The sequence below is a fragment of the Oxyura jamaicensis genome, chromosome 15, assembly GCF_011077185.1.
Source record: "Oxyura jamaicensis isolate SHBP4307 breed ruddy duck chromosome 15, BPBGC_Ojam_1.0, whole genome shotgun sequence".
Taxonomy (NCBI): domain Eukaryota; kingdom Metazoa; phylum Chordata; class Aves; order Anseriformes; family Anatidae; genus Oxyura; species Oxyura jamaicensis.
Genome location: NC_048907.1, coordinates 6,905,737 through 6,929,296, shown reverse-complemented (window position 1 = coordinate 6,929,296; position 23,560 = coordinate 6,905,737). Strand labels below are relative to the sequence as shown.

The following is a 23,560-nucleotide window of genomic DNA, read 5'->3' as shown; positions in this document are numbered from 1 at the left end:
TAAATATTTGCCAAGCAATGCATTTGTGCCTGTCGATGGCTGTCAATAGGAGCCCGCGGGGCTGTTATCTGCCGAGCTGTCATTCTCAGGCACCTGATCCAAACGGCACTCTCCGGATCTCAACCCACAGTCAAATTATTTGTCCTTTTGAACTGGGTTCCCATCCTTGGAGGGACTCCCCTCCCCTCCCAGGTGCCCGTCTGTTAGACCCAGCCCTTGCTGGGAAGCCGACGGGGTTATCTCTGCGCAGCACGCTGCGCTCACGGTGCCACCAAGGGTCCCCTGCCCTCGCAGCCTGTCCCCACCTATGGAGCACCCTCGGGCGCGAGGCAGGCAGAGCAAAAGCATTTCAGCTGGCACAGCGCTGCCAGCACGCGGGGAGTTAACAGCCTCACATGCACAGGGAGAGCTGTCAGACAAAGCATCCTGCCCAGATCCCTCCTGCTTCCCCCCGTGCAGCCCTCCCAGCCCTCCGCCACCTCCAGCTCCTCTCCTGCAGCAGAGATTTCCTCCGGCACAGCCTCCTCGGTGGGCCGTGCCCACCTCTGCTGGGCGAGACCCCCTGCGTTGGCACCGCCGGGCTCCAGCATCCATCTGGCAGCCCCGGCGCGGCGGGGAAAGGGCCGGCGCGGAGCAGTGGCGTGTGCCAGATGGGCCGGTGCCAGCCGAGAGCTGCGTCGCCGGGCCAGAAGGATGCTGCTACGTTACCGTGGAAATGGTCTGCTGTTTTCCGTCTCAGGGCCTCCACCGTGCTCTCCTCCGTGTCTGCCCACTCCAAGACCAGCCTCCGGCCATACAAATGCGTGCTGTGGCACAGGGCGTTGAAGGCTTTCTGCAGATTAAAGGAGGGGAAAAAAAAAGAAATAAAAGCAGGCTTGCATGAGGAAAAAACAAAGGTGTCCCTCCCTCGGCCCTGAATCTAAAAGGCCACCACAGGACATCCTGCTTTGAGCACTTGGCTCTGACGGGGCAGGATTCATCTCCATCACTGGCTGTGACTCCATCATTTATCTCCCACATCCTCGCAGAAGAGCAAGTACCCGTCGTGATTCCTGCTGCTCGCAGGGGAGCGGGCTGGGAGCCAGCACCTGGAGCAGCTCAAGGCTGGCTGCAGCCCTGCAGCACCCCGGGACCACACCTGAGCCAGGAACACGGGGCGATGAGCTGTGCTCACAGGCTGTGTCTGCAGGCAACCCACAGAAGCACTCAGGCAACACTGACTCAACGCAGTCCTCATTTCCTACAGGCTTCCAAGGGAATTCAGGTCTGGGCAGGATCGGGCCCGTCCCACCAACACACAAACCCACAGGTCAAATGTTTTCATCCCCAGGGGCCCAAAGTGCTCCAGGCATCGCGATACGTGGCTGGGCACGGGGCCGAGCAAAGGAGCCCAGGATGCTCTTTGAAAACCCTCAGCGAGGATCAGGTAAATACATCAGGTCTGCGAACTCGCAGCGGTGGAACAACCACGGCCGCACACGGCATCCCTCTGTCCTCACGTCTGGAGGGCCCCAAAGCAGCGCTGATGTAAGGGTAAGGCTGGAGGAGCCACGGCCAGTCGGTCCCACGGAGGTCCTGAGGGTGTCCAGCGCCACGGGCAGGAGCTTGGGCAGCAGCATGAGTGCCTTTTCCAAAGGTTTTGTTGACAACGAAAGGAAACGTGTTGAGTTCATCATCCCCACTGCTTGCTTTTTGGGGTTTGGTTGGAGCGCCTCGTCAGATTTGGGTCAACGCTGAAAGCAAAAGGTTTCCCTGCACACACGGCAAAGGCTCAAAAGTCTCCAAGAAGTCTCCAAGCGAGGCTCGCCCAGCAGTGGCTCTGGATGGCCGAGGCTGTCCCCAGATGGCACGGCACGTCTCCAATCCTCCTGGAAGCACCTTCGGGTGCCCAGGACTGCTCCTTGGCAGTCAGGGCCACCCCGGAACCCCATCCCTGGGGGCTTCAGTGCCCAGCTGCTCCACGGAGGCAGCAGAAATTCCCCGCGGGATGAAAGCTGCGCTCTCACCAGCTCGCCACATCTCCTCCCAGTCCGACTGCTAGGTGAGGGCTCCGGGCCGTGCCTTTACCCTCTTCTGACTTCCACAGATTGCACATCTCAAAAACAACACATTTCCAGGGACCAGCTTTCCGTTGCCTGCATTTTCCCCTCCTTCTGATTCTCCTTCACTCACAAATTCCCCATTCTTTATGAAAAATAGCGCACTGCCAGCTCCACCTTGCCTGACCACTCGCCGAGGCACCATCACCCTTCCACATCTGCCACCTCCCCAAACTCGTGCATGGCCACATTTTTAGGCTGTGCCGCAGCCTCACCAGCGCTTTTTGCAGCTACAGCTGTTTTTATTTGCCGCCGCTGTTGTTTTAAAGGCCTCTTTTCACTTGGAATGGTATCCAATTAGCAGAGCGATGCGTTGGCTTGAGCAAGCACCCAGGGGGAGGCGGCAGGAGGGAGCTGTGATGGCTGTTTACGTTGGCACAAAGAGCCGCTTCCATGGCCTGGCAAAGAAGCGCAGCTCAAATCGCCCAGTCCCGTTGGTTCATTTCTACTTCTTTTAACTTCTCACTACCTGCAGCACGAGGAGGAGGAGGAGGAGGGAGGCTGCAGGGCAGGATGCGGCCACGGGATTGCCAGCCCCGTGGGATCACCAGGAGAGGTCGCGGAGCAAGAAAGAAGGCTGGCGGTGGTGCCATCAGCTCGTGTTGGATGGAAATCCTGCTGGGTGAGGCACAGCTCCTGGCGGCCAGGTGACACCTCCCAGCCTGACGTGCTCCTGGAATGAGAGGCTTTGAACCCAGGAAGAAGCACAGCATGGGATGGTGGGGTGAGAGCGCAGGGACCCTGAGCTGGGGCACTGGAAGATCCACGCCTTTCAGGTGAAGAACACCTACATGTGTCATTTCCTTTGGAAAGCAGCTGAAAAATAAAACTCACATATTCGTGGCCCTGAGAGGGATCAGTACTTCTTCAGGGCAAAGCAGGAACGCATGATGGTTCAGAAGACAAAGGGAGGAAGGGGAGAAATGCTGTCCCCATGCACCCACGTGGCTGGAGACCTTCCAGAGACGAGGAAATTCGCCACTGCTGCCATTCCAAATAAACAACCGGGCAGGAGAAAATTCAGCTACAGGAGAAATCGGAAAGGGAAGAAGGCCAAGCAGAATGGCTTTCAAAGCAAGTGGGGCTGGGGGGCTGAGATATTTTTGGTGTCGTCCACCTGAGTGTCTGAAGACCAAGCTGTCAGAACAGGAACAGAGGGCTGGTGGCTGACCATAAAAATGAGAAAAGCCCTCAAATTACTGTGGCACCGCATCGTCAAAGAAAGGGGATTGGAGCAGGCTTGGCATGTTGGAAGCACCTGAACTTGGTGGCTTCAGCTTGGGCACGACCAGAGCCCGGCAGCGGATGCAGAGGCACAAAGAGCAGGGAAAAGCAGAGAGGAAGGGAAAAGGAGAGTGAAAAACGTTTGTGGGATTCCGAGGGGGAATTTCAAAATGAAAGGGGCGGGGGGCTGATGAACTTCTCTGATGCCTGGGACAAGGCAGATGCTGCTTGGGAGCTCATCTGCTGGGCCAGGGCACTGCAAAGTCAGAGATCAAGGGGCTGGACCGCTGCATCCACCGCCCCCGAGCGCCACGGCGCGCCGTCCCTAAATGCTGTATTAATTTTGAGGACAGCGCTGCTCTGCCTCCAGATTCCCCCTTGCCCTATTAAATACTCAAGCCTCAGAGCCTCGGGGCTGGAGTCATTAGAGGGACAAAGGGTCAACAACATTAGGAGATTGATAAATTTCCCTTCCTCACAAGAAACAGTCCCAACTGAGGATGCTCTCTGCATCGCCAGCTGCACACAAGGATTTTTCGCGTGCGCCTTTTTAAAGGGCTGCCTGTCTTTCCCAAAAGGGCCATTCCTAGTTGGAGACCAGATGTATCTTTATATTGACAGGGGAGAAAAGTGGAAACCAGGCTTCCAGTTAATAGTTTAAAAATAAAAACAATCCCCCACCAATTCTGCACGGGGAACTTCAGGAAACGTACCAAGTGCTTAATGCTTCCGTAACCAGAGATCATCTCTTATTGCAAAGGTCCCCTTCTCGATCCCCAAACCCCGTGTGCTCCCAGCTAGTGGTCATCTTGTGCTGGAGATTTCAAACCAAAGGCCTGGTCAGCAGGTACGCAAGCCCTTTTTGGGAATATGATGAAAGCAAGGTATAAAAACCCACCGTGTGCCGGGGACCGGGGTAGCAGCATGGTACCAGCTGATGGGGAATTGTGAGGCTGCAGCCCTGAAGCTCCCGCTGCAGAAAAACTCACGGTCCTGGCTCCTTTCTGAATCGTGGGTTCCTCCCTTTCCTGGCGTAGCACACGTGCTGGGATCTGCTCAACGCACAGCCGTGGAGGGCAAGGGGACGAAGCCCAGCCCGACGGGGTGGCCGTGCTGGCACCCCGCAGGGATTTCGGAGCAGAAGCCCCACGTCTCCCTCCCAGCTTTGGAAAAACCTCCACAGGCGCTCCCACGGCAGCTGTAATTGCTCAGAGAAAATGACAAACATGGGAGGTCACAGGCTTTAAATGCCCAACAAAGCCACCGTAACTATTCTATTATAAAAACATCATGTTTTATAAGACGCTTATAAGCAATTTCCAAATTACCACTCTGAGCAAAAATGTCATTGATAGTCCACAGCTATTCAGCTCAGAGGTCTCCGGGCCCACTCCCCTCCTCTCTCATTTCACTTAGCAATAAACTCTAAGCCAATTATGTCCGTGTTTACGATATTCAGGATCCTATTCATCAATACACGGCGCATCCTTTTCCAGACGGCCAGTGGAGTGTACTTGATGTGCCACTTGTGAGACAATTAAATCCCTCAAAGAGATGAGGGTAAAAAAAAAAAGAGGAAGGAAGAAAAGCTGCTTTGCTGGAAAAGAGGAAAAACTCACGGAGTGATCTTCCACAGGGTGGCTTTCTCACCGCAAGCTCATCTCTGGGGTCGGTGCATCCCTGTGAGCTCCGGTGGGGTGGTGGGAACAGGAGGGTCCCAGACAAGGGCCCTGCCAGAATCTCTCCCCGCTGCCTGGCTGCGTTTTTTCATCCAGGTGAGAGCAAACCCAACAGGAGACTTGGTTGGAGCAGAGGCATGTGTGAAAACCGCAGAGCAGGCAGGAGACCCACGCTTCAAGGGGGCTCGCTGCACGACGTGCTGCTGAGCAAGCCAGCCCCGAAGGGGAGGGTGAATGCTGAGCCGAAGGAAGTTTGAGGTAGGATCAATACAGGACTAACAAAGAAACTCTGTGTACTGTGGTACAGGGGAGGTCAGGCTGGAACAGATGATCTAATAGTCCCTTGTGATCCTGGATCAATGAATCCTGTCTAAAAACATAAACACCGGCGATGCTCGCTCCTCCTTCCCCTCTCCTTCGTCTCCACTCACGGTCTTGAAAATTTGGAGTGGCTGCAGGTCGCTGGAGCCCCGTGGTACCTCCTGTTCAGCAGGGACATCCCTTGGCCTGCACCCACAACAGTTCCTCTTCCAGACACCACTGGGCACCAGCAGCAGGGACAAAACCCCAAAAACAACCCTGCGTCCTTCTGGCCGTTGCATCAGGGACACCGAACTTCTGCCCTCTATGGCTCAGTTTGGGGTTTCTGTGCTGCGCTGCCTTACCTGCTGGCTGGAAGCGCTGCCCCTGCCTCCTACAAGACAGCTGTGCTGGTAGGAACAAACCCTCGCCGCGGCTAGATGCTCCTTTTCAGAACTGCTGAAAACGCATTCTTCCTTCCTAACCAGCACTGCTCCTGTCCCCAGGATGATTTTCCATAAGGTGTTCTGGGAAGCACTTGGAAAGGCGTTATATCGTGATGGAGTTTCTCGTCCTTGCTGTGAGCTGCCTCTGGTTCCCCAGCTCAAGCAGAACCATGCTTTTTTTGGGCTATGGCACCCACCTGATACCCCTGAGCCAGCAGCCCCGAGTGACAGCCCCACAGCCAAGATCCACACGTGCGCGTGGGGCGATCTGAGCTGTTTGGTAGCTGGATGCTCGGTACCACTTCTGGGAGCCCTTCCTCCCACAGACAGCAGCTTGCGGGGCTGAAAGCAAGGCACGGCACAGCACAACTGCCTGCCCCAACTGACCTTCCCCGTCTTTTCCACTGCCACAGAAGAAAAGCTGTTTGCTAGGCACATCTGGAGGGTGATCCTGGCTGTTGGTTTCACTGAGGGTGATAAATTAGCCAGATCCCAAGTGCAGGCAAAGAGAAAGCCTCTAGTGGCTGCCCGCCGTGGGGGTTTAGCTTCATTGTGGCTTTGCTGGTGAATCCAACAGCCTGCATCAAATCCGGGCTCACTCTCAGTGGAACGGAGCCTCCAGGCTCCCTTCTGGCATGAGACCAGGCGGGGATGGCGCTGGAGGGAGAGGAGACGGGGGCAGGTCTAGGTCTCACCTTGGCATCCTGCTTGGTGAGGAAATCCACGAAGCCGAAGCCGCGGTGGGAGCCTGTCCCTGCCATCTTCTTGGGCAGCCGGACGGTCTTCAGCTCTCCAAAGGTGCTGTGAGGGAGAGAGGGAAAAGCAAAGACACTGAGACTGAGGGGAGACCCACCTTTTTATCCCAAACCACGGCACCACCAGTTACGGACACGTTTCAGGCTTGCCAGCCCCGAGGGCCTTCGTGCCTTAGCAAGCTGTGGGCAGCGGCCGCTCCGCTTCCCTGTAAGCTCCACGTCCAAAGCAGGCAGTGACAGCTGAAAGCTCCGCTGGGATTTCAAAGGCCATCCTTTCTGCTTCACAAAGCAAAAACCTCCTCCTGTCTAACTGCTGTCCTTCTCCTCCCTCTAGATCTGCAGAGACCGAGGCCCCAGCCTTCGTGCCGTGCCCTTGTCAGGTGGGAGAAGAGCATCTCTGTGTCACAAGGGGTCAGATCGGATTTATTGGCACTTCAGGACACGGCCACAAGCCCCAGCGTGACCTTGTGGGGTCTTTTCCTCCTTCCAGGAGAGCTCCTCTGCGCCCAGAGCCTGTCCTGCACGCCGTGCTCGCAGAGGTCCCGCCCCTCCGCTGGGCACCATTTTTCAGACTGGATTCCCAGCAGTTTCAGAGGAGTCTGAGTGCCACCAGCACTGAAAATGGGAACGGGGGATTAAATAAAGGGGTTCCCATTTAGCTGGAAACCTTGCCGCAGCACGGTTTCCCTGCGGAATGAACACATCCCTCAAAAACCAAAGCATGCACCAGCCTGGTCCTTTCCCCAAGAGCCTGCAGCCAGACCCCGAGGCAGAGCTCGCCCTGCAGGAAAGCTCTCCCACCCCGAGCCCGAAACCCCCAGGAAATTCCCGGACAAAGCCCCTGTTTTCCCTGCATCCCAGCTCCGGCTTCCCCTTCTCCTCCCCTCGCCTCCATTTATCAACCACATCTGCACAAACTGCAGGCAATAAATATTTAACGCGGACGGGGTCTGAGGAGATGCGCTGTTGTATTTGGAAACCCGCACGCACAAAAGGAGCCCGGGATGCAGCGGTGCCAAAGAGCACCTGGGAATAAACACAGTAAAGGCCGTAAATGCTCTCGTGAAATGATATAAGCTAAATCCTGGGAGTTAACCTGCTGCACTGGCGGCATGACCAGGCATTCATCCACCCAATTTCCTCCGGCAAGGCGGTGTGTAAATGTACCATTATGAAGCCTCCAAATGAATCCGCACGCCTCCTCCTCGGCGCTTCCAGCGCTCTGCCTCCCTCCTGCCCCCTCTGAGCTGGAGCAAACAAACAAACAAACCCGCGCAGCGTGGCCTCGGGTTCCTGCAGCAGGACGATGCTCCCGGGGCTGAGCCTGGCACCGGAGCTCCGCGGATGGTTCCTCTCGTTGCCGTGTCCCTGCGGGAGCTGAGAGCCCTGGGTGGGTTAAGGGGAGGGCTGACGAGGGAGATCCCGGCCCAAAGGGGTTTAAAATGGAGCTGGAAATGAGAGTGACGGTGCTCCAACCCGCGGCACCGTGGAAAACACAACCTGCGTCACGGGCATCGCCTGTGGGGAGCAGAATGTTTGCCCAAGGACTTGCAGCACCCGCTCTGAGCATGAAACCCCCAAGTCTCCCTTTGAAACCACACCGAGAGCCGAGGCAGGGGATGGGCAAATAGGGGACAGCTGGGACGGCCCCTGGGGCTGGGAGCAGGGCACCCACGGACCCTGCGGGGGAGCCCTGGGGACACACACCGGCCTTGGCCACCAAGAAGACGCCAGCGGGGACCCAGCCTGGAGCAGCACCTCCTTGGGGCTGGGGGAGAAGGACGGCGGTGCCAAAGGGGGCTGGGGCTGTCGTAGGGGACCGCAGCACAGTGTTCAGCAGGGGGAGGAAAGCAGAGGGACAGGGCTGAACCCACCGGGGCTGAGGAGGAAAACACCCCCCCACTGCGGCGCTAATTAGAAAGCACAACACAGCAATTACCATCCGAGGAGCTGTGAATGAAGTGGAGAGCCTGGGCCTTTAATGTTCTCCTCTCCAGCGCAAGGCAGAGGCTCACACCTCTCTTTTCCAATTATTTCCTCCAGATTTGTGCGGGGGAAGAGAGGCGGGGGGGGGGGGAGCCCAATTACCCCCCACAGCACCAGGCTCCTCGTGCTGGGGGACACCGATGCCGCAGGCCACGAGCTCGGGGACGGCCCCAAAACCCACAGGAGTGGGACTGGAGGAAAGGACAGGGCCACAGCTCATCGGAGCGAGGTGGCAGGGCAGGGAGGAAGGCAGCTTTTAGGCAGGCTGGCGTGCCAGCTGCTGAAAACACAGCTCACTGCTGAGATCCCACCGATCTCAACACACAGGTGGGGATGGCTACGGAGAAGGGTGGGCTCCCAGCAGCTCAGACCCCTTGCCGCTGCCTCCCTTCCCTTCCAGAACACAGCTGTGATGTTTGCAAACCTACTGGCACGCAGAGACCGGTGTGCAAATGCAGCAGGCGCCCCAGGAGCCGGGTTTCCCCTCGGAGCTGACATCTCTCTCCTCTCTCTGTGGGGAACCGGACGGCAATCAGCTGGCACTGGCACCAAACCCCGCTGCTGGCGCAGAGCACGGCCCTGGGCCAGGCTCCTCTCCCCAGCACTGGGCTTTACAGGGCAGCCCCAGGAGCCAGAGCCAGTGTCACCTGAGCGGCCACGGACCCTCCTGGGACATGGATGCTCAGCACCAGGAGCTGAGCTCGGAGCTGCGGAGGTCAGAGGAGGGTCTTGGCTAGACCACAACCTGCCCGGACAGAAAGCCCCAATCGGCCACTCAGGCATCGCCTGCCCTGCAGCACGTCAGAGAGTTATGATGAGGATTTTGGCATCCGTTTGCCTGCCTGGGTGAAAGCTGGGGAGCTCCAGAGCCCCTGCAGCAGTGCCAGGGCTCAGCTGTGGCACAAACGCTTGTGGGCGCAAAGCCCTTCCCGAGTCAGTGAGCCCGCCTCTGCAGGAGGCTTCAGCCTCCCCTCTGCTCAATCCTGCCCTGGGCAGACCCACGGCCCTGGCGCTGGTTTCTGGCAGAACACCTCAGGTGGCATCACACCAGGCTGCTCCGAGTTCACCCGCAGCGAGCGAGCTCTCCCAGAGCCAAGATGTGCAGCAAAAACAAAGGCACCGCGCTTTGCCTACACGGCGCTGCTCACGGTTAACAAACTCAGCCTGGGAGGCAAAAGCGAAGAGCAAGCCCTTTGCCAAGGAGGCAGCAGGTCTGCAGGGCACCCAGCGACCTGCCGTGCACGCAGCCATTTCGCCACCTCCCTGCTTCCTCACCGAGGCACCGGACAAAAGCGTTTCAGAAATAAATCCCAGCCACTGCACCGCTCGGCGTCACGGAGCGCTGCTCGCACACGAGGGGGAATTCACCCACCGGAGGCGAGCGATGGAAAGCGTGGGTCAGGCTCCTGGTGGGAAGGAGAGCACGGGCACAAGCGTGGCTGGGTTTGCAGGATTTGGCCCTCCTGGCTTTGCCCTCCCCGCACACCGCAGGCGGCTCGCCAGCCAGGCTGGTGAAATCCATCCTGACGCCCGCGCTCGCTGTCCCCGGCTTGGCACACCCGCACGCTGCTGGCCGGCAGGGCTGACAGCCCCAACAAACCCTGCGACTGAGATGTTTCCTCAGCGAGAACCTTTGTTTCGTGCTGATCCAGGTTTACAGGGGGAAGAAAGGGAAACCAGTAAAAGCCTGCGTTGGCCCTGGCTGAGCAACCACCCACACGGACGCCGAACAATGACAGCCGCAACCTCCCTCGGGCTGTCACCGGCCCCAAACCCAACAGCGAGGCGAGAAGCTCCCTGAGATGCCAGCAGGGACATCCCCTGCCGTCCCTCACCGCCGGTGCCAGGTGGCATGGAGCAGCTCTGCGCGGCGCTGCGGGGCACCCACCGCTCTCCTGGCGCTTCTGCGGCCGTCCCCTCGCCTGGTCGGCTGAGCGGAGGGCGGAGAAGGAGATTTCTCCTCCGTGCTGCAGGATGCAAGCCGCGAGCTGGCCGCGGGTCAGAGGACCATCACTCCTTGGGATTGTAATTATATCCTTGTGGCACAGGCCAGCTGGGAGGCAAGTCCTTCGCCTGCTAATTATAGGACGTTGTGTTGCTGTTGAGCAGAGCGCGCTGCAGCCTGGTAGACAACACGCTGCTCACTTGGCTTCGCCTCCTTGCCGGGAGGTGCTCGTGCATCCCTCAGCATCGCGGCCAAGCACCTGGAGGATGGAGGATTAGGGAACGCAGGTGTTTTCTGGAAACCTCCCTCCCTGCTCTGCTGACACCAGCAGCGAGATGGGAGCTGGCAGCTCCCTCCGTGCCCACCGCTGCTGTCCTGCCACGAGCTCACCCCGAGCCTTCTTCGTCCGCCCCCCCCCGTGCCTGGATCCGACCCCAGCAGCCAGGGCAGCTCCTGGAGCTGCTCACACACACGCTGCACAGCTCGGCAGCGTCTCACCTCGCAGGAACACAGATCTGCCTGAACACAACCCCAGCTGGAAGGCGTCCTGGCTGCCAAACACGGCTACCCCACAGTAAGCACACAGTTTTCCAGCTCCGTGCCTGCTCTGCGCTCCTCCAGACCCAAATCCACGAGGATGCCCACGAGAAAACGAACCAGACGCGTGCTGATGGAGCCAACCCGATACCTGCTGGCCCCTTTTGCCCCGCCTCTGCTCCTAGCCCTCTTCACCTCGTGCCATTCCCTGCCTTAAAAAGGAGCACTCGAACGGCAAGCTCCGTAGGACAGGCCAAGTCCCGGTGAGCCCTGACCATTATTTTCATGTCCCGGACAGAAGTCACCGTCAGCCTGCTTGGTCTCGGCGTGCCCTGAGCACCCGATCGAAGGCTGCTTGCAAAGTTCTGGCACCACGAATCCACGCGCGTGGCTGGAAGAGCCAGCTGCTGCCCAGCCCTGAAGGGCAGCCCTTCCTGCAAAGCAAACCAATCAGCCTTACGCTTCTCCAAATGCCAACAGATGTCCCACTGCATGGGATAACCCTAAATCAGGGGAGAAAAATACACAGAGCAGAGTGGGAAGTCGGTCATGAGAACCTCCAGCAAGGCCACCAGCCTTCTCGGGGCTTGCCACCTACCGCCACCACTCTCCCTTCCTCTCTTATTGCTGCCTGCCCATCCCCAGAGCCCTGCCACCGCCTAAATCCCTCCTCGTGGCTGCTGCAGCCCTGGGATGCTCGCGGGGGTGAGCCGGGCTGCTCCTGCTCATCACTAACAGCTCCGGGCAGGGAACGGGGGGCCAAACAAGACCAAAGTCCTCCCCTTCCCAGCCCGTGCTACCTCGCCCCTCGTGGCAGGCCACAGCCACGCTTCAGCCCCCCAGAATTCAGGCAGTCTCCTCGCAATGGTCCATCCTAATTTCACCTTTTTTTTTTTTTTCCCTCCTTTTACCCCCAAAAGGACCTGCCCTCCCCCACCAAATTACTTCCCTGCCGGTCTTTGCTTCCGCGCCGATTTACTGATTACGGGGGAAAGAAAAAAAAAAAAAAAAGAGAGAGAGATAATAATGGTCCTTTTTCTTTCTTCCTCCTTTCGGAAGGCAGGACCCTGCCAAATGGTTTTGCCCCTGGGCTGAGCCGCGGCCAGTTCCACCCCCTGCAGGAGGGAGTTAATGAAATACGCAGCGGAAGGTCCCTCCCGCCTCCCGCTCCAGGACTTGGGCTGACTCCACTACGGCTAATCCCATTACAAGAAAATAACGTGGATAATTCAAGCTAATGAAATCGTTACAAGAATGTGGACAGCCAGGGGTGGACATTCAGAGCCAATTTAACACTCCTCGGTGTTGTTATCCCCGGCGCAGGAAATATCTGAAAGGAGGAAGGGAAAGGAGAGAGGGAGAGGGAAAAAAAAAAGCCCTCCTCTCTTGTTAGCTTAAATCCTGTTAGAGAGTTCAGGAATTAATCTGCCACCTATCTCCCCTGCTACCATTATCATCATCATCAATAACGTCTCCTCGGTAACCTCTGCACATTAGCAGATGAAGGCGCAGGAGGGTGAGGAGGGCGTGGAGCCCCCTGCACGCTGCCACCACCCCGGCACAGAAATGGGGACCGAGAAGGGGACAGAAGGGGCGGCAGGGCTGACGCCTGGACCCGCACACCCCGGCCTTCCTCTCCTGCAGCAGCTTCATCCTCAGCCGCCTGGTCCAGCTGGAGGTGTGCTGGGTCCCCACACCGCCTCCCAAAGCTCTCCGAAAACCACGCAGGGCTCAGCAGGACAGCCACGGGTGCTCCTTGTTCCTTCCTGCATGGACCAGCAGGTTTTTTTTTGGCGTCCTCTTGCTGCCCACGAGCATCATCTGTCGTTGGAGGCCTCTTGGTCCACTTGCCACAGAGAACCGGGGTTTTGCCTTACCTAATTCCTGTTCTTCTCCACTCCTAGGGACAGCCGGACACGAAGCGAGGAGCTCCCTGCCTCCTGCAGGTGGATGCAGCGGGTCCAGGGGCGAGATTTCAGAGAGATCCAAGCTCCCACAAACATCCAGACACCTCCAGGGTGCAGCCCGACATGGGCACGGCTCACGCTTGTCCCCATGGTGCACTGCTGGGTGGTGGCAGGACGGCTCCGACCCCGGGAAAGCCAAACCTTTCCCATCCTTCCAGCTCAGCAGCTGCAAAGCCCCAGCTGCTGCTTGCCGACCTGACGCAGACCCGCACCGCTTCAGTCCCTCCATGGAAACAGCGAGCTTTGGGATTTAAGACAGAGACGGAGCAACACGAAGGCGAGAACTTGGAGTGAGACGAAGCAAAAGCCCCGTGGCAGAAGCAGCAGAAGAGCTGGGAGCCCTGCAGAAGGGTGAGCTGCTGGAGGCCGGGCCACCAAGAGCGGCATGCCACCAGCCTGGGGCACAGAGGTGGGACATTTGGGGTCCAGCCTGGTGGCTGCCCCCTTCCCTTCCCATACAGAGACTCTGTGATGTGCCGTAGGGGGATTTTTCACCTTTGTGCCACTCGAGCACAAAGAGCAGCTCGCCCTTCCCCTTTTCCTAGGCTTTATTCTCACCAGACTCGCAGGAAATTCCCACCAGCCACATTTCCACCTTGGGCCCCACCAACCAGCCTGGGACTGACCCAGAAATTTTGGAAACCAGCGACACCCAGGGCAGGGAGGGAGGCAGTGGGACGAGCCCATCCAGGATGAGCGTCACCATCCCGTTTCTCCGGGCGCTCTCTCTTGCGCCCGTCTAATTACATCCAGACGGCGCCTCCAGCACACCTGCCGCAGCAACTGTTTATCTCGCCGCCTCCAAGAGCATCGCCTGCAAAGTTTGCTAGGGAGGAAAGCCAATTAGCATGTCGCCGGCTGGGCACGAAGATCCCTCGCGCTTTATCTCCGCCGCTCGGCAGCGGGGCCCTCTCATGCTAATTCCCCCCCTCCTTCCGCTTTGGCTCCTCCAGTTGGAAACAGGCAGGGAAGACCTGAAAGCAAAGCGGGAGGGGGATTGTAGGGTGGGGGGCAGCGGTGCCCAGCCCTGGCTGTCCCTGCTACCTTAGGGAGCGAGGAGATGCGAGAGGCGTGCCTGAAGAAGAGCCCAGGATCCGGCGATTGGGGTGACTTGTTGGGATAAATGCAGCGAAGGCAATTACAAATGATTTTTAACTGAATTTTGGGAAGAGGTGGGCACGCAGCCCGCTGGACCTGGCTTCACGGGGCAGAATAAAATGATGCCGTGCCAACAAGTGCTTGAAAAATAAATAATAAAAAACCACAAACTGGTAGATCGCCAGTGGTCAGAGTGCTGTGCTCTGGGAGCAGTGTTCCCATGTCCTTGCCCCACGCCATGCTCCAAAGTCCCCTCTCCAGCCACCACGCCAGCCTGACTCCTCTCCCTCGCTGCCTGTGCCGGGCTGTCCTCACCTCTCCTCTCCGAGCCGATCTCCTCCTTCATCCCCCATCACCCTGCTGGGTTCAGGGCTCCTCTGAAAGCTTCCCCAGGACGTTGCTCCCCCTTCTTTTCCACCTGCAAGTCTCCGGCTGGCTGATGGCTCCCTTTTCTGGCTGTCACTTCAAATCCTCTTCCTCCTACTGCTGGTGCGAGCGGGCTGCAGTCCCTCGCCTTCCTCTCCTCCCTCCCGGGACCCGTTTGGGCACGCTGTTGATGGTGGTTTCACTGCCGTGCCGTCCCGATGTGCCTTCCCCTGCTCGTTGGGTTGCCAGTAGCTCTCAGCTCCTTGCCACCGTGCTCCCAGCTCCAGAGGAGCCCCTGAGGTCCCCCCCAGCCACTCACCCGCGCCCCCTCAGCCTCACCGCTGGGCGACCTGCCCCAGGTGCTGCACTGCCCTCGCTCCCCACCTCTTCTGGGTGGGAAAAACCAAAGTTTAGCCCTTCCTGTGTGCATCAAATTTGGGCCCAGAACTTCAAAAAACCCCACAACTATTCCCAGGGCCAGAGACTAGGAGGACACAGATGCGCTTCTTCCAAGGAGCTCTTCCAAGGAGCTGGGGATTTACGCACGAGGCTCCTGCTAAGGTCCTGATTTTCCAGGGAAGCCTCTCTGCCCTCGCAGCCTCCCTCAAAGCCTCACAAAGGAGGCAGCCTTGGGCCCTTTCCTCTCCCCCCCCCCCCCCACCTCCGAAGCTGTTTCCCCCTCGCTTAAACTGCTTGCTTCAAACCGGAGCAAAACATTTCACCCCTCCTCGATTTATTTTTCCTTAACAGTTGCTTGTGAGGGACCTTATCAAAAGCTTTCTGAAATTCCAAGAAAATTAGTCATTAGGCAGGTTTTCAGAACGGTAATTAGGCCACTCCATGCCCCCGCTGTATTATTTACCTGAGAAGATATACATAATTAGGGCTCTTCTTTATAACTGGTATTACACGCGCTAAATTCTACTCCAGTCTATCGTGTAATTACGCAATTAGGCTGCACGCTAAACAGAAAGAAACCAATTCTGAAAACCAAGCAAAAAAGGGGGGGAAAAAAAAGGCCGGTAATCATTATTTTTGAAATCCGCCATCACCGGCACAGCGGCGGGTTTTAAAATTTTAATATCCCTCCACTCCAGGCGTTTCTGAACAGGTGCTAGAAGCAGGTTTGGTTCCCTCGTTTTGCCACGTCTAATCCTCGCGTTGCGCCGCAGCTTCGCTTCCTTAAAGGGATTTGCTCCAGGGCTGACGTTCCCAGGGGCTTGCAGCTCCCTTCCCGGGCCGGCAGGGATTTGCTGTGCTGGGGGAAATGGGGTCGCGTTGTCTCGCAGCCTCTCCTTGTCCTCCCAAGGATTACTTCCAACAGCTTCCCGGCCGCAGCCGGAGGATGGCGGACGTCGGCAGGTCCAGTTGCTATGGCAGGGCTGGCGCAGCGATGTAGCCCTCCAGGGCTGGATCCTACGGCGTAATCCAAGCGGGCAGCGGGGCCAAAACACCATCAGGGAGCGCTGGGGGCTGTGCAGGGGAAGCCAACACCTCCGCAAGAAAATCAGGGGCTGGGTCCTGGCTCTCCAAAGCTGTGCCCAGCCCTCGTGCACCTTTCGACGGGAGGATGGGGTGTGGTGATCCCAAATTTGTCCCCCCGTTCCTCCTGGCTGTGCCTGGCAGTGTGAGCTCTTCTCTTCTGCAGCTCCACGGCCCGCGGCGTGCTGCCCTGCTCTGTCTCAGCCCCGCAGACGGAGGAGCGCGTGCCACTGGGTGTATCATAAACCCGGGGAATTTTTTAATCTACCCGCTATTACACATCTATTTCAGAGTTGGTGAGATCAAAGAAAACTGGCCAGGACTTACCGAGCATGCTTACACCTCCCTGGGAAGACACCCGTGCATTATCCGCACGCGTTTTCACGCGTTAAAGGCTCCTCTGATTCATTAACTTCGTTTCAGAAGGAAATCTGCTGCTGCCCTAACTACGTCTCAGCGCTCAAAATTGCCAGGCACGGGGAACGGTGCAGGATGGGGAATGCCACCAGCTTTAGGGAGCCACGGGTAGGACACCGCTGGTGGACTCGCACCAAAGTTGGCGAGAGTCAAGGTTTTTGGAAGACCATCACCCTCACGTGCTGTGATTTCACCTGCCTGGGGGCTTTCTTACCCCTGCTGCCGCTTTTTTATTTGCTGTTGGGGCAAAACGTTCAGCGGAGAGACCGCATCTACCAGGACCACTGCAAGAGGACTTCTCTCGAGCCCTGCCAGCCTCCTGTCCCCGCCACCTCCCAGCACCGTGCCAGGACCCCCTGGGACAGCCCACGGCTCCTGCCACCAGCTCCCACGGTCGCTCCCACCGAGAGGTACAAGCACGGTCCTGACCCTTATATCCCAAACCCCAGGAAACCTAAATCCTCCCACCGACTTCAGCGGGAGCCTCGGCGCTCGCCGAGCGTTTTGTCGAGCTCCAGCCCTAAGCCACGCTTCTCCTGCGGGCAGCACCTTGCAGGACCAGGGCTTAGGAGCCCCCACGTCCCCCCAGTGATCACCGGCAGGTCAGGATTTCAAAGGAACCCGCAGCTCAAATAACGCCAAGATTTGGGGATTTATCTCTCCTGGGCTCCTTTGAAAATCCCGATCAGAGCGCAGCCGCGGTCACAAAGGAGTTACGCTAAAAATAGTGCTCGCAGGAGGGCCCGGCACAAATCTCCTTTCCTCTCGGATCCCCGTGAGTCAGCTCGTTTTGAAGCCAGAAGAGGAAATTCAGGCGACCGGCAGAGCAGTGAACAAGAGGAGGGAGATGCAGCCGTGCCTCGTGGCCCCCAAACGGCGTCCGACAGAGAAAGCTTTGCTGTAGGAAGCCAGGTGAGATGGCTGCACCGACAGCCAAAACCCATCTCGGCTTCGACTCCAGAGCCTCCTGCACCGAGCTGAAGAATAAATATAGAAGCAATAAGATATTTATAGGCAGGCAGCTATTTTAACATGGCTCTGCTTTAAAGAGAATCCTTGTTTAAGTCCTGGCCCTGCAAAGCTGCAGGATGACTTCGAGAAATACCCAGATTAATTATTTTCACCAGGAGAACCGAGAAACGTGTAGCGAAGATCAAATGCATGCAAATGCATTAAGGATGTGGAAGCTCGAGCGGAGTGCTCCTGTTCTGGTGACTCAAATACCACGAGGATGGTGAGATCTGAGCACGGGACAGTGCTGAGAGCTTTCCCTACCCACGTCCTGCATCTGCCGGAGACCAGGAGGAGACGCAGCAGCCACAACAGGCACACGGCTCAGCAGGGGCGCCGCCACCGACCAGCACCGTCCTGGCTGAACGTTAGGTTGTGTCACTGCTGGATGCAGCGTGAACAGAGGAGTGTTTCCAGGTGTGTCGTACAGACTCTGACAATGCTCCAATTCCTGATTCCTGCCCCCAGACGGGAGCTGGGGCTGCTCCCTGTGCCCAGTCTCTGTCCTTCAGCCACTCACCCCCGAGCTCCTGCTGGAGCTCAGAGGTGGCTTCACGCTGTGGGACGCCTTCACAGGTCACTTGGGGAAGCCTCGGAGGATGGAAGGGAAGGAGGGGGAGCAACCTCACGCTGCCAGCATCACCTGAGCCATTATGGGACTCACAGACAGCGTTTCTGCCTTCCTTGCTTCCTTAACCATGCCTTGATGTTATGAAAATGGAAGAGCATCACTCTGAGCACGGCTGTGCTGTGCTAGCTGCAGATTAACGGGACAAGCCCACGCTCCCCAGCACTGCCCTGAGGACACACACACCCCCTTAGCCTTGTCTTGGGGTCTCAGGCCAGCTTTTGAGGGCAGAGGCAGGGACGTGCCTCCCCGCACCTTCCTCGCCCAGTGCCTCACCCTGTGGGTACCCAAACAGCAGCAGTGGTCAACCTGCCTCGGGAATTTCATAAAGGGACGTGGAGGATGCTGAGCTCTGGCAGCTGGGCTCCACTAAACGCGAAGCCCTCCCGGTGCTGGGGATATCAAGCTTGTCTCCCCTCTCCCTGGCCATCTACTGGCCCCAGTCTCACAGCAACTTAACGCTGAGGGCTTCTTTCTGCTGCCAGGCAGCTGACGCCAACAGCTCGGTCATAGACCTCCCTTCCTCGGGAAGAGAGAAAAACATTTGAAAAGTGTAATCTGAAACGTTTTGCTTAAACAAAACACTCCGGTGGTGTTTCTGATGGAATCCTCTACGCACACAAGCCCCCAGTGGTAAACGTCCCCCCCGTATCCCCCGGAGAAGAAGCAAGGCGCAGCTCTCGCTGCAAATTGCCAGCAGGCAGCGAGATGGAAAGGGGCTGGCATCTTCCAGGCGAGCCGTTTCCCTGACAGATGCCTGATGTCTGCGGGAGGACTGAACACGGCCCTGCAAACCCCGGGACCTGCAAGGAGGAGCAGGGCAGGCGAGAGAACGGCTCCCACGCAGCCGCATGACGGGGAAGCTCCCTGATACGGGGAAAAGAGGATGCTGAGAAGCGTCCCCGTGCCACGTACCCTGCGGCTGACGACAGCTGGCTGTTACACACGCTGCTTTAGCCTCGCACATGGAGGTTTGGAGAGCTTTCCTTCGAGTATTTGCTGCTGCTAAGGTGAACGGGAAGGTGGGGAATACGCTGCACCGCTGAGACAGCGCCGGGCCCAGGGAGGTGGCCGTGCAGAAGGAGCCTGTTGGGGTTCACGTGTCAAGATGGGACCACAAAAAGGAATCTGAGCTGGGAAAGCATGAGCTGGATGCTCAGTGGTGATTAAAAGAACGAAATTCTTTGGGCTCATCATCTCTGCAACGTTTAATAAATATTAGAGGGCTCTGATAATGCGCAGCACCGGCGACAGCCGCCTGCAGTCCATCTCCCAGCCAGCTGCTGAGCTTGGTGTTGCTTGTAGGAAGCCAGCACCCCTGAGCCCTCTTCTCAGCTTTCAGCCTAGGGGTTAGAAATTGATGCAGGCAGATGGAGAGCACCAATTCCTCAGGAAAACAGCTCGTGAGAGCGGGCTCTGCAGGCTCGTGGGATCCTTCTGCCTGCACCTGCAGGTAGCTCCCCTCCCGAGGGAGACAGAGCCGGTCCCCCTCAAGCTTTTCCTTCTCTGCAAACACAGGGAAACGCGAGCTGTGCTGCTCCTCGCATTGCTGCATCTCACCAAGTGCTGTCAGAAGTGCAGCCACAGGGGACAGGGTGAGAGAGAAGGCAAGGAGGTGATCCTTACAGCCCGAACCCTCCAAAAACATAACAGGAGCACACCTGGCCAAAAGCTGAGACACCTTCTAGGGATGGCGACAACGCAAATTGCTGGGGGTGGTGCAGAAATCCCGCAGTGGCAGGGGGAGAGCTGCCAGCCACGAGGGCCTGGGGAGCGCGGAGCCTGCGAGGGAGCTGTCAGAGCCCCAGCCCTACCTCGTGTGACAGCAAGAAGTCCCCGCAGAGGTGACGGCGCCGGCAGCTGCAGCGAGCAAACAGCCGAACGTGCTGCAGGAAGGGGGGGAAATGAGAGAGGAGGCGATGGATGCGGTCCTGGCAGGGAGAGCCGGGCTGCACTTGCTTGTGTTAAATTTAAAAAAAATAGGAAAAAAAGGAGGCAAGTGGTTAAAGAGCAACTTCTCAGCAGCACCCCCTCCGCCTGCAGGTAGGGCAGGATGGCAGCTCCCTCCCCTCGCTGCGGCGGCCCTAATTTCATGGGGTTTTTGCACAAGCAGCGGGGTGGAAAATGATCCAGCGGCTGGAGAAGCACCCCCAGGTCCCCGGGTACACGGCGGGCGGGCAGCCGGAGCCCGGTCCTGCCGGGGTGGAGAGGAAGGAGCCTGCTGCTGAGCTCCCAAATCGCAGCCGCGGTGCGCGGGGGAGAGGGGCGCTGCCCCCCCGCCACCCTCCTGGATGCTGACGAGAGAGACAGCGCAGTCCTGCGTGACAGCGTGAAATTAATATGATTTTGGGGGAAGCTGGCAGTGAGTAATGAGCATCTGAAATACCTCGCCTCCACCCCCCCTCGCCCCTGAACTCCTTTAACCCTTCAGCCGCTCGCACAGCGGCGCGGCACCAGGAGAGCAGGCTCGAAGGAGGGGGAGAGGCAGAGCTGGGGTGGAGAGAGGCAAAGAGGGGCCGAGCAGCCCAGCTAGTTGCTGAATTTGTGGGGTAAGTCTTGGCATAAATGCTGGAGGTGCTGAGGTCAGCGCTCTCGGAAAGGCAGGAGCCGAACTGTCAAAGAGCATGGCTCTATGGGAAGGTGTGAAAAAGGGCTGGGGGGCTGGAAGGGACCGAGATTGTCCTCCAAGCCTCCTCCAGCAGGTCCCAGGAAGCCACCAGGGAGGGGAACAGTCCAACATGTCCCCACCACCTCCCCTAAGAAGCCAGGAGATCGCCTTCCCAGGGGGGCAACAAAACCTTGGTCTGAAAAAGCGCTCCGTGCGAGGGTTCCTTCCGAGCACTCCTGCAGGGTCAGTCCCCAATAAGGGTCAGTCCCACAGCACCACATCCCTGCAAAGACAAACCCCAGGAGCTTCCTACGCCTCCCGGTACCAGGTTCTCACATTTAAGCTCTCTCCTCTTCCCTGCCAGATGCCTGGAGTGGTCAGCTGGCTCTGCTGCAGCTGGGGGAGGAGGGAAGAAGACAGATGGTCAGCGTGCTGTGCCTTCGCTTGGCTTCTTCGGGGAAAGCAAGATACAGAGAGAAATGCTCTCGGCGCCACGAGCAACAGAAGCCAATGCAGTGCAAACGCCAGGGCACGGGAAGCCTTTGGGGTCTGCCCAGGCAAGGTAGGAGAGCGATTACAGCCACGTCCCGAAGGCTTAAACCCCATGAAATGGGAGGAGGTGGAAATGCTGCAGCAGGCTTGATGTTCAAGAAGAAGATAATGCAAATAGGGATGCAAATAAAGGACACGGCGTCACCCTGAGCAGCAAACTGTGATTCATTAGAGGCTCACTCAGGACCTTCACGGGAAGCGAGACTGAGAATACTCACACACCGGCGCTGGCGAGAGACAGGGAGGTGGGCAGGTCAATGTCAACGTCTGGCTAAGGAATGCGGTGGGGAAGGGCTTTAAGCTGAAGAAAATCATCAGCTGGGTGGCTCCTTGGGTGAGCCAAAAGCTAAGGCAAGATTCAGAGTTCATCCAGCTCATTTCAACAGGGCAGGTCCTGCGAGCCCCCAGCCTGACCGGCCAAGGGGCAATGCACGAGGAGAACGAGATCAGGCTATAGCCTAAGACAAAAAACCCTACGAAAGAAACCCCAGACATCTTCCCTTCTTTATATATAGACACACATGCAGTGTTCAGGGCAATTCAGACAAAAGGAGACTTTCTAGCACTCGTACTACAGCAGCCAGCCTTTCCATAGGATTTGTTGCTCCTTTCCCATCGAGGAGCAGAAGCGCACACGTGTGCCAGCCCCACTCGGCACAGAAAGCTGGCAGAAACCCCAGAGCAGAAGCCCAGAGTCACGTCTGACTAAGACACCTCAGCAGCAGCCCCTTCCCCACCTCTCCTCACCTCCCCAAGCCCACCGAGGAGCAGCGGAGCCTGTGCGTGAAACTCACTGAGCTCCCCCGGGGAGGCTCCCGCAGAAGGAAGGAGCCCAAAACCTCCCTTAATTTGTGTCGGACGGGCGGCCTGAGCAAAAGCAGGCAGCCGAGAGCTCCTGGGCAGAGGTTTCAGGTGAGCAAAAAGGGGACCTGTGGGTAGGAGACACGCGGAGTGCAGAAGAGGGGGAAAAAATTAAATATTGCAACGGATATTCAAGGCAGGGAAGGAGACGTACTGAAAAAAAAATCTTCCTTCTGCTCTTGGGAAGATCCACCTTTTAAAGCAGCCCTGTCAAGATAACACAGAGTTAAACATTTCCTTATCTATGTTCAACACCTTTATGATTCAAACTGGAAAACGGCACCGAGAACCTCTTTCGCTCTCCCCCGCCCCACGGCTCGTTTTGCGGAGCCAAATTAAAGCGGCCAGCTCCACAGCTGGGCTCTGCTCGGCATCGCTGCGCTCAGGTTCCCAGCGCGTATGGAAGAGGCTCGAAGAAGGGCCCCATCTCCCCCCAAAGTTTTATTTATGCTTTTCAGGATAGCAAGAGAAATAAACCCAACGTATCCCTGCCTGGCGGAGCAAACCCCGGGCGCTGTGAGGACGCAGCTGGGGCGGGCTGCAGGGGGGGACAAAGGCACCCACGCCCCAGATGTTGTAGGAGCATGGATTACGTGGGGCAGCACCCGTAAGGGCTGGCTGCAGACTTCTGGGGCTGCCCTTTTTGGAAGAAGGGAGCAAGCAACCAAGCTGCTTCCTAACAGCACCAAGGGGAAGGCTCCCAGCAAAGGCATGACTTTTGCAAGTGCCTTCAAAGCACACTTGCAGACTTGAAGTAGGTGAGCAGGGCCAAGCTGCGACTGGAGCACTGGGGTTGAAGGCATCGATCCCAGAGCAGCTTTCTGCAGCCTCCCCAGCAGACACCCTCCTGCTCAGCCCACTCACAGACCCCACATCCTAACTACTGAGCTGAAACCCCGCATTAACACGCAGCCGTGCGGCATCGGAAGCCCCTTCCGCTTACATCTCCCACGGACGCGGTCCCGAACTGGCTCACCGGTGCTCCTCTGATACGTGCCTCCAGGCCTGGACCTGCAGCGTGTTTTTGGGAAGCCACCTTTGAAACGGGAACCTACAGCAGGTGGGTTTTTAATCCCCTAGAGATAAGCCCAAATGGGGCAAAAGCGCTGTTGGCACATGAATCCACCTGCACGCTGCAGACATCAGGGCGCGCACACGCACCTACGCTCTTGGACACGAGCTACCAGCAGCAACGCTGCCCAGGAGCCGTCTGCAGCCTCAGACGAGTCAACAGCAGGAGCAGGAGCTCGGTGACTTTGCCCAGGCTGCAGGGTGCTGCTGGTTGGGTTCAACCCAGTTCGACCTGATGGCTGCAAACAGTGAGGAGCAGCCGGAGCTCTGCTGAGCACAATTATCGCCCTGCCCTGCTGCGGGTACATCCCAGCACTTGTTTTAATGCCTTATTCCCTCTTAGTGTCCATTTCTCATAAACCCCAATCCATGGAGGTAGTGAAGTGAGCGATCGGTGCTGGCCTGGATAACGAACAAAAAAGATTGAGCAAGGTTCCTCACCCACGGGATGAGCTTCTCTTCTCTTCTTTTGTTGATTGCTCTAGCACAGGGGCTTGTTAATCTGCCCGCACCGAGCAACGAGGGATT

At 57.8% G+C, this 23,560-nt stretch overlaps 1 protein-coding gene across 2 annotated transcripts in view; it reads right to left on the bottom strand.

Moving 5' to 3' along the window:
- Positions 1-23,560, bottom strand: part of RBM19 (RNA binding motif protein 19) — a 60,175-nt gene that overhangs the window by 13,399 nt on the left and 23,216 nt on the right. For both annotated transcript variants that reach the window (XM_035340649.1, XM_035340650.1), the window contains exons 22-23: positions 6,444-6,549; positions 709-832 (exon numbers count right to left, since the gene is read on the bottom strand). In XM_035340649.1, coding sequence (XP_035196540.1) covers positions 709-832; positions 6,444-6,549 — 230 coding nt within the window. The remainder of the gene's footprint in view (positions 1-708; positions 833-6,443; positions 6,550-23,560) is intronic.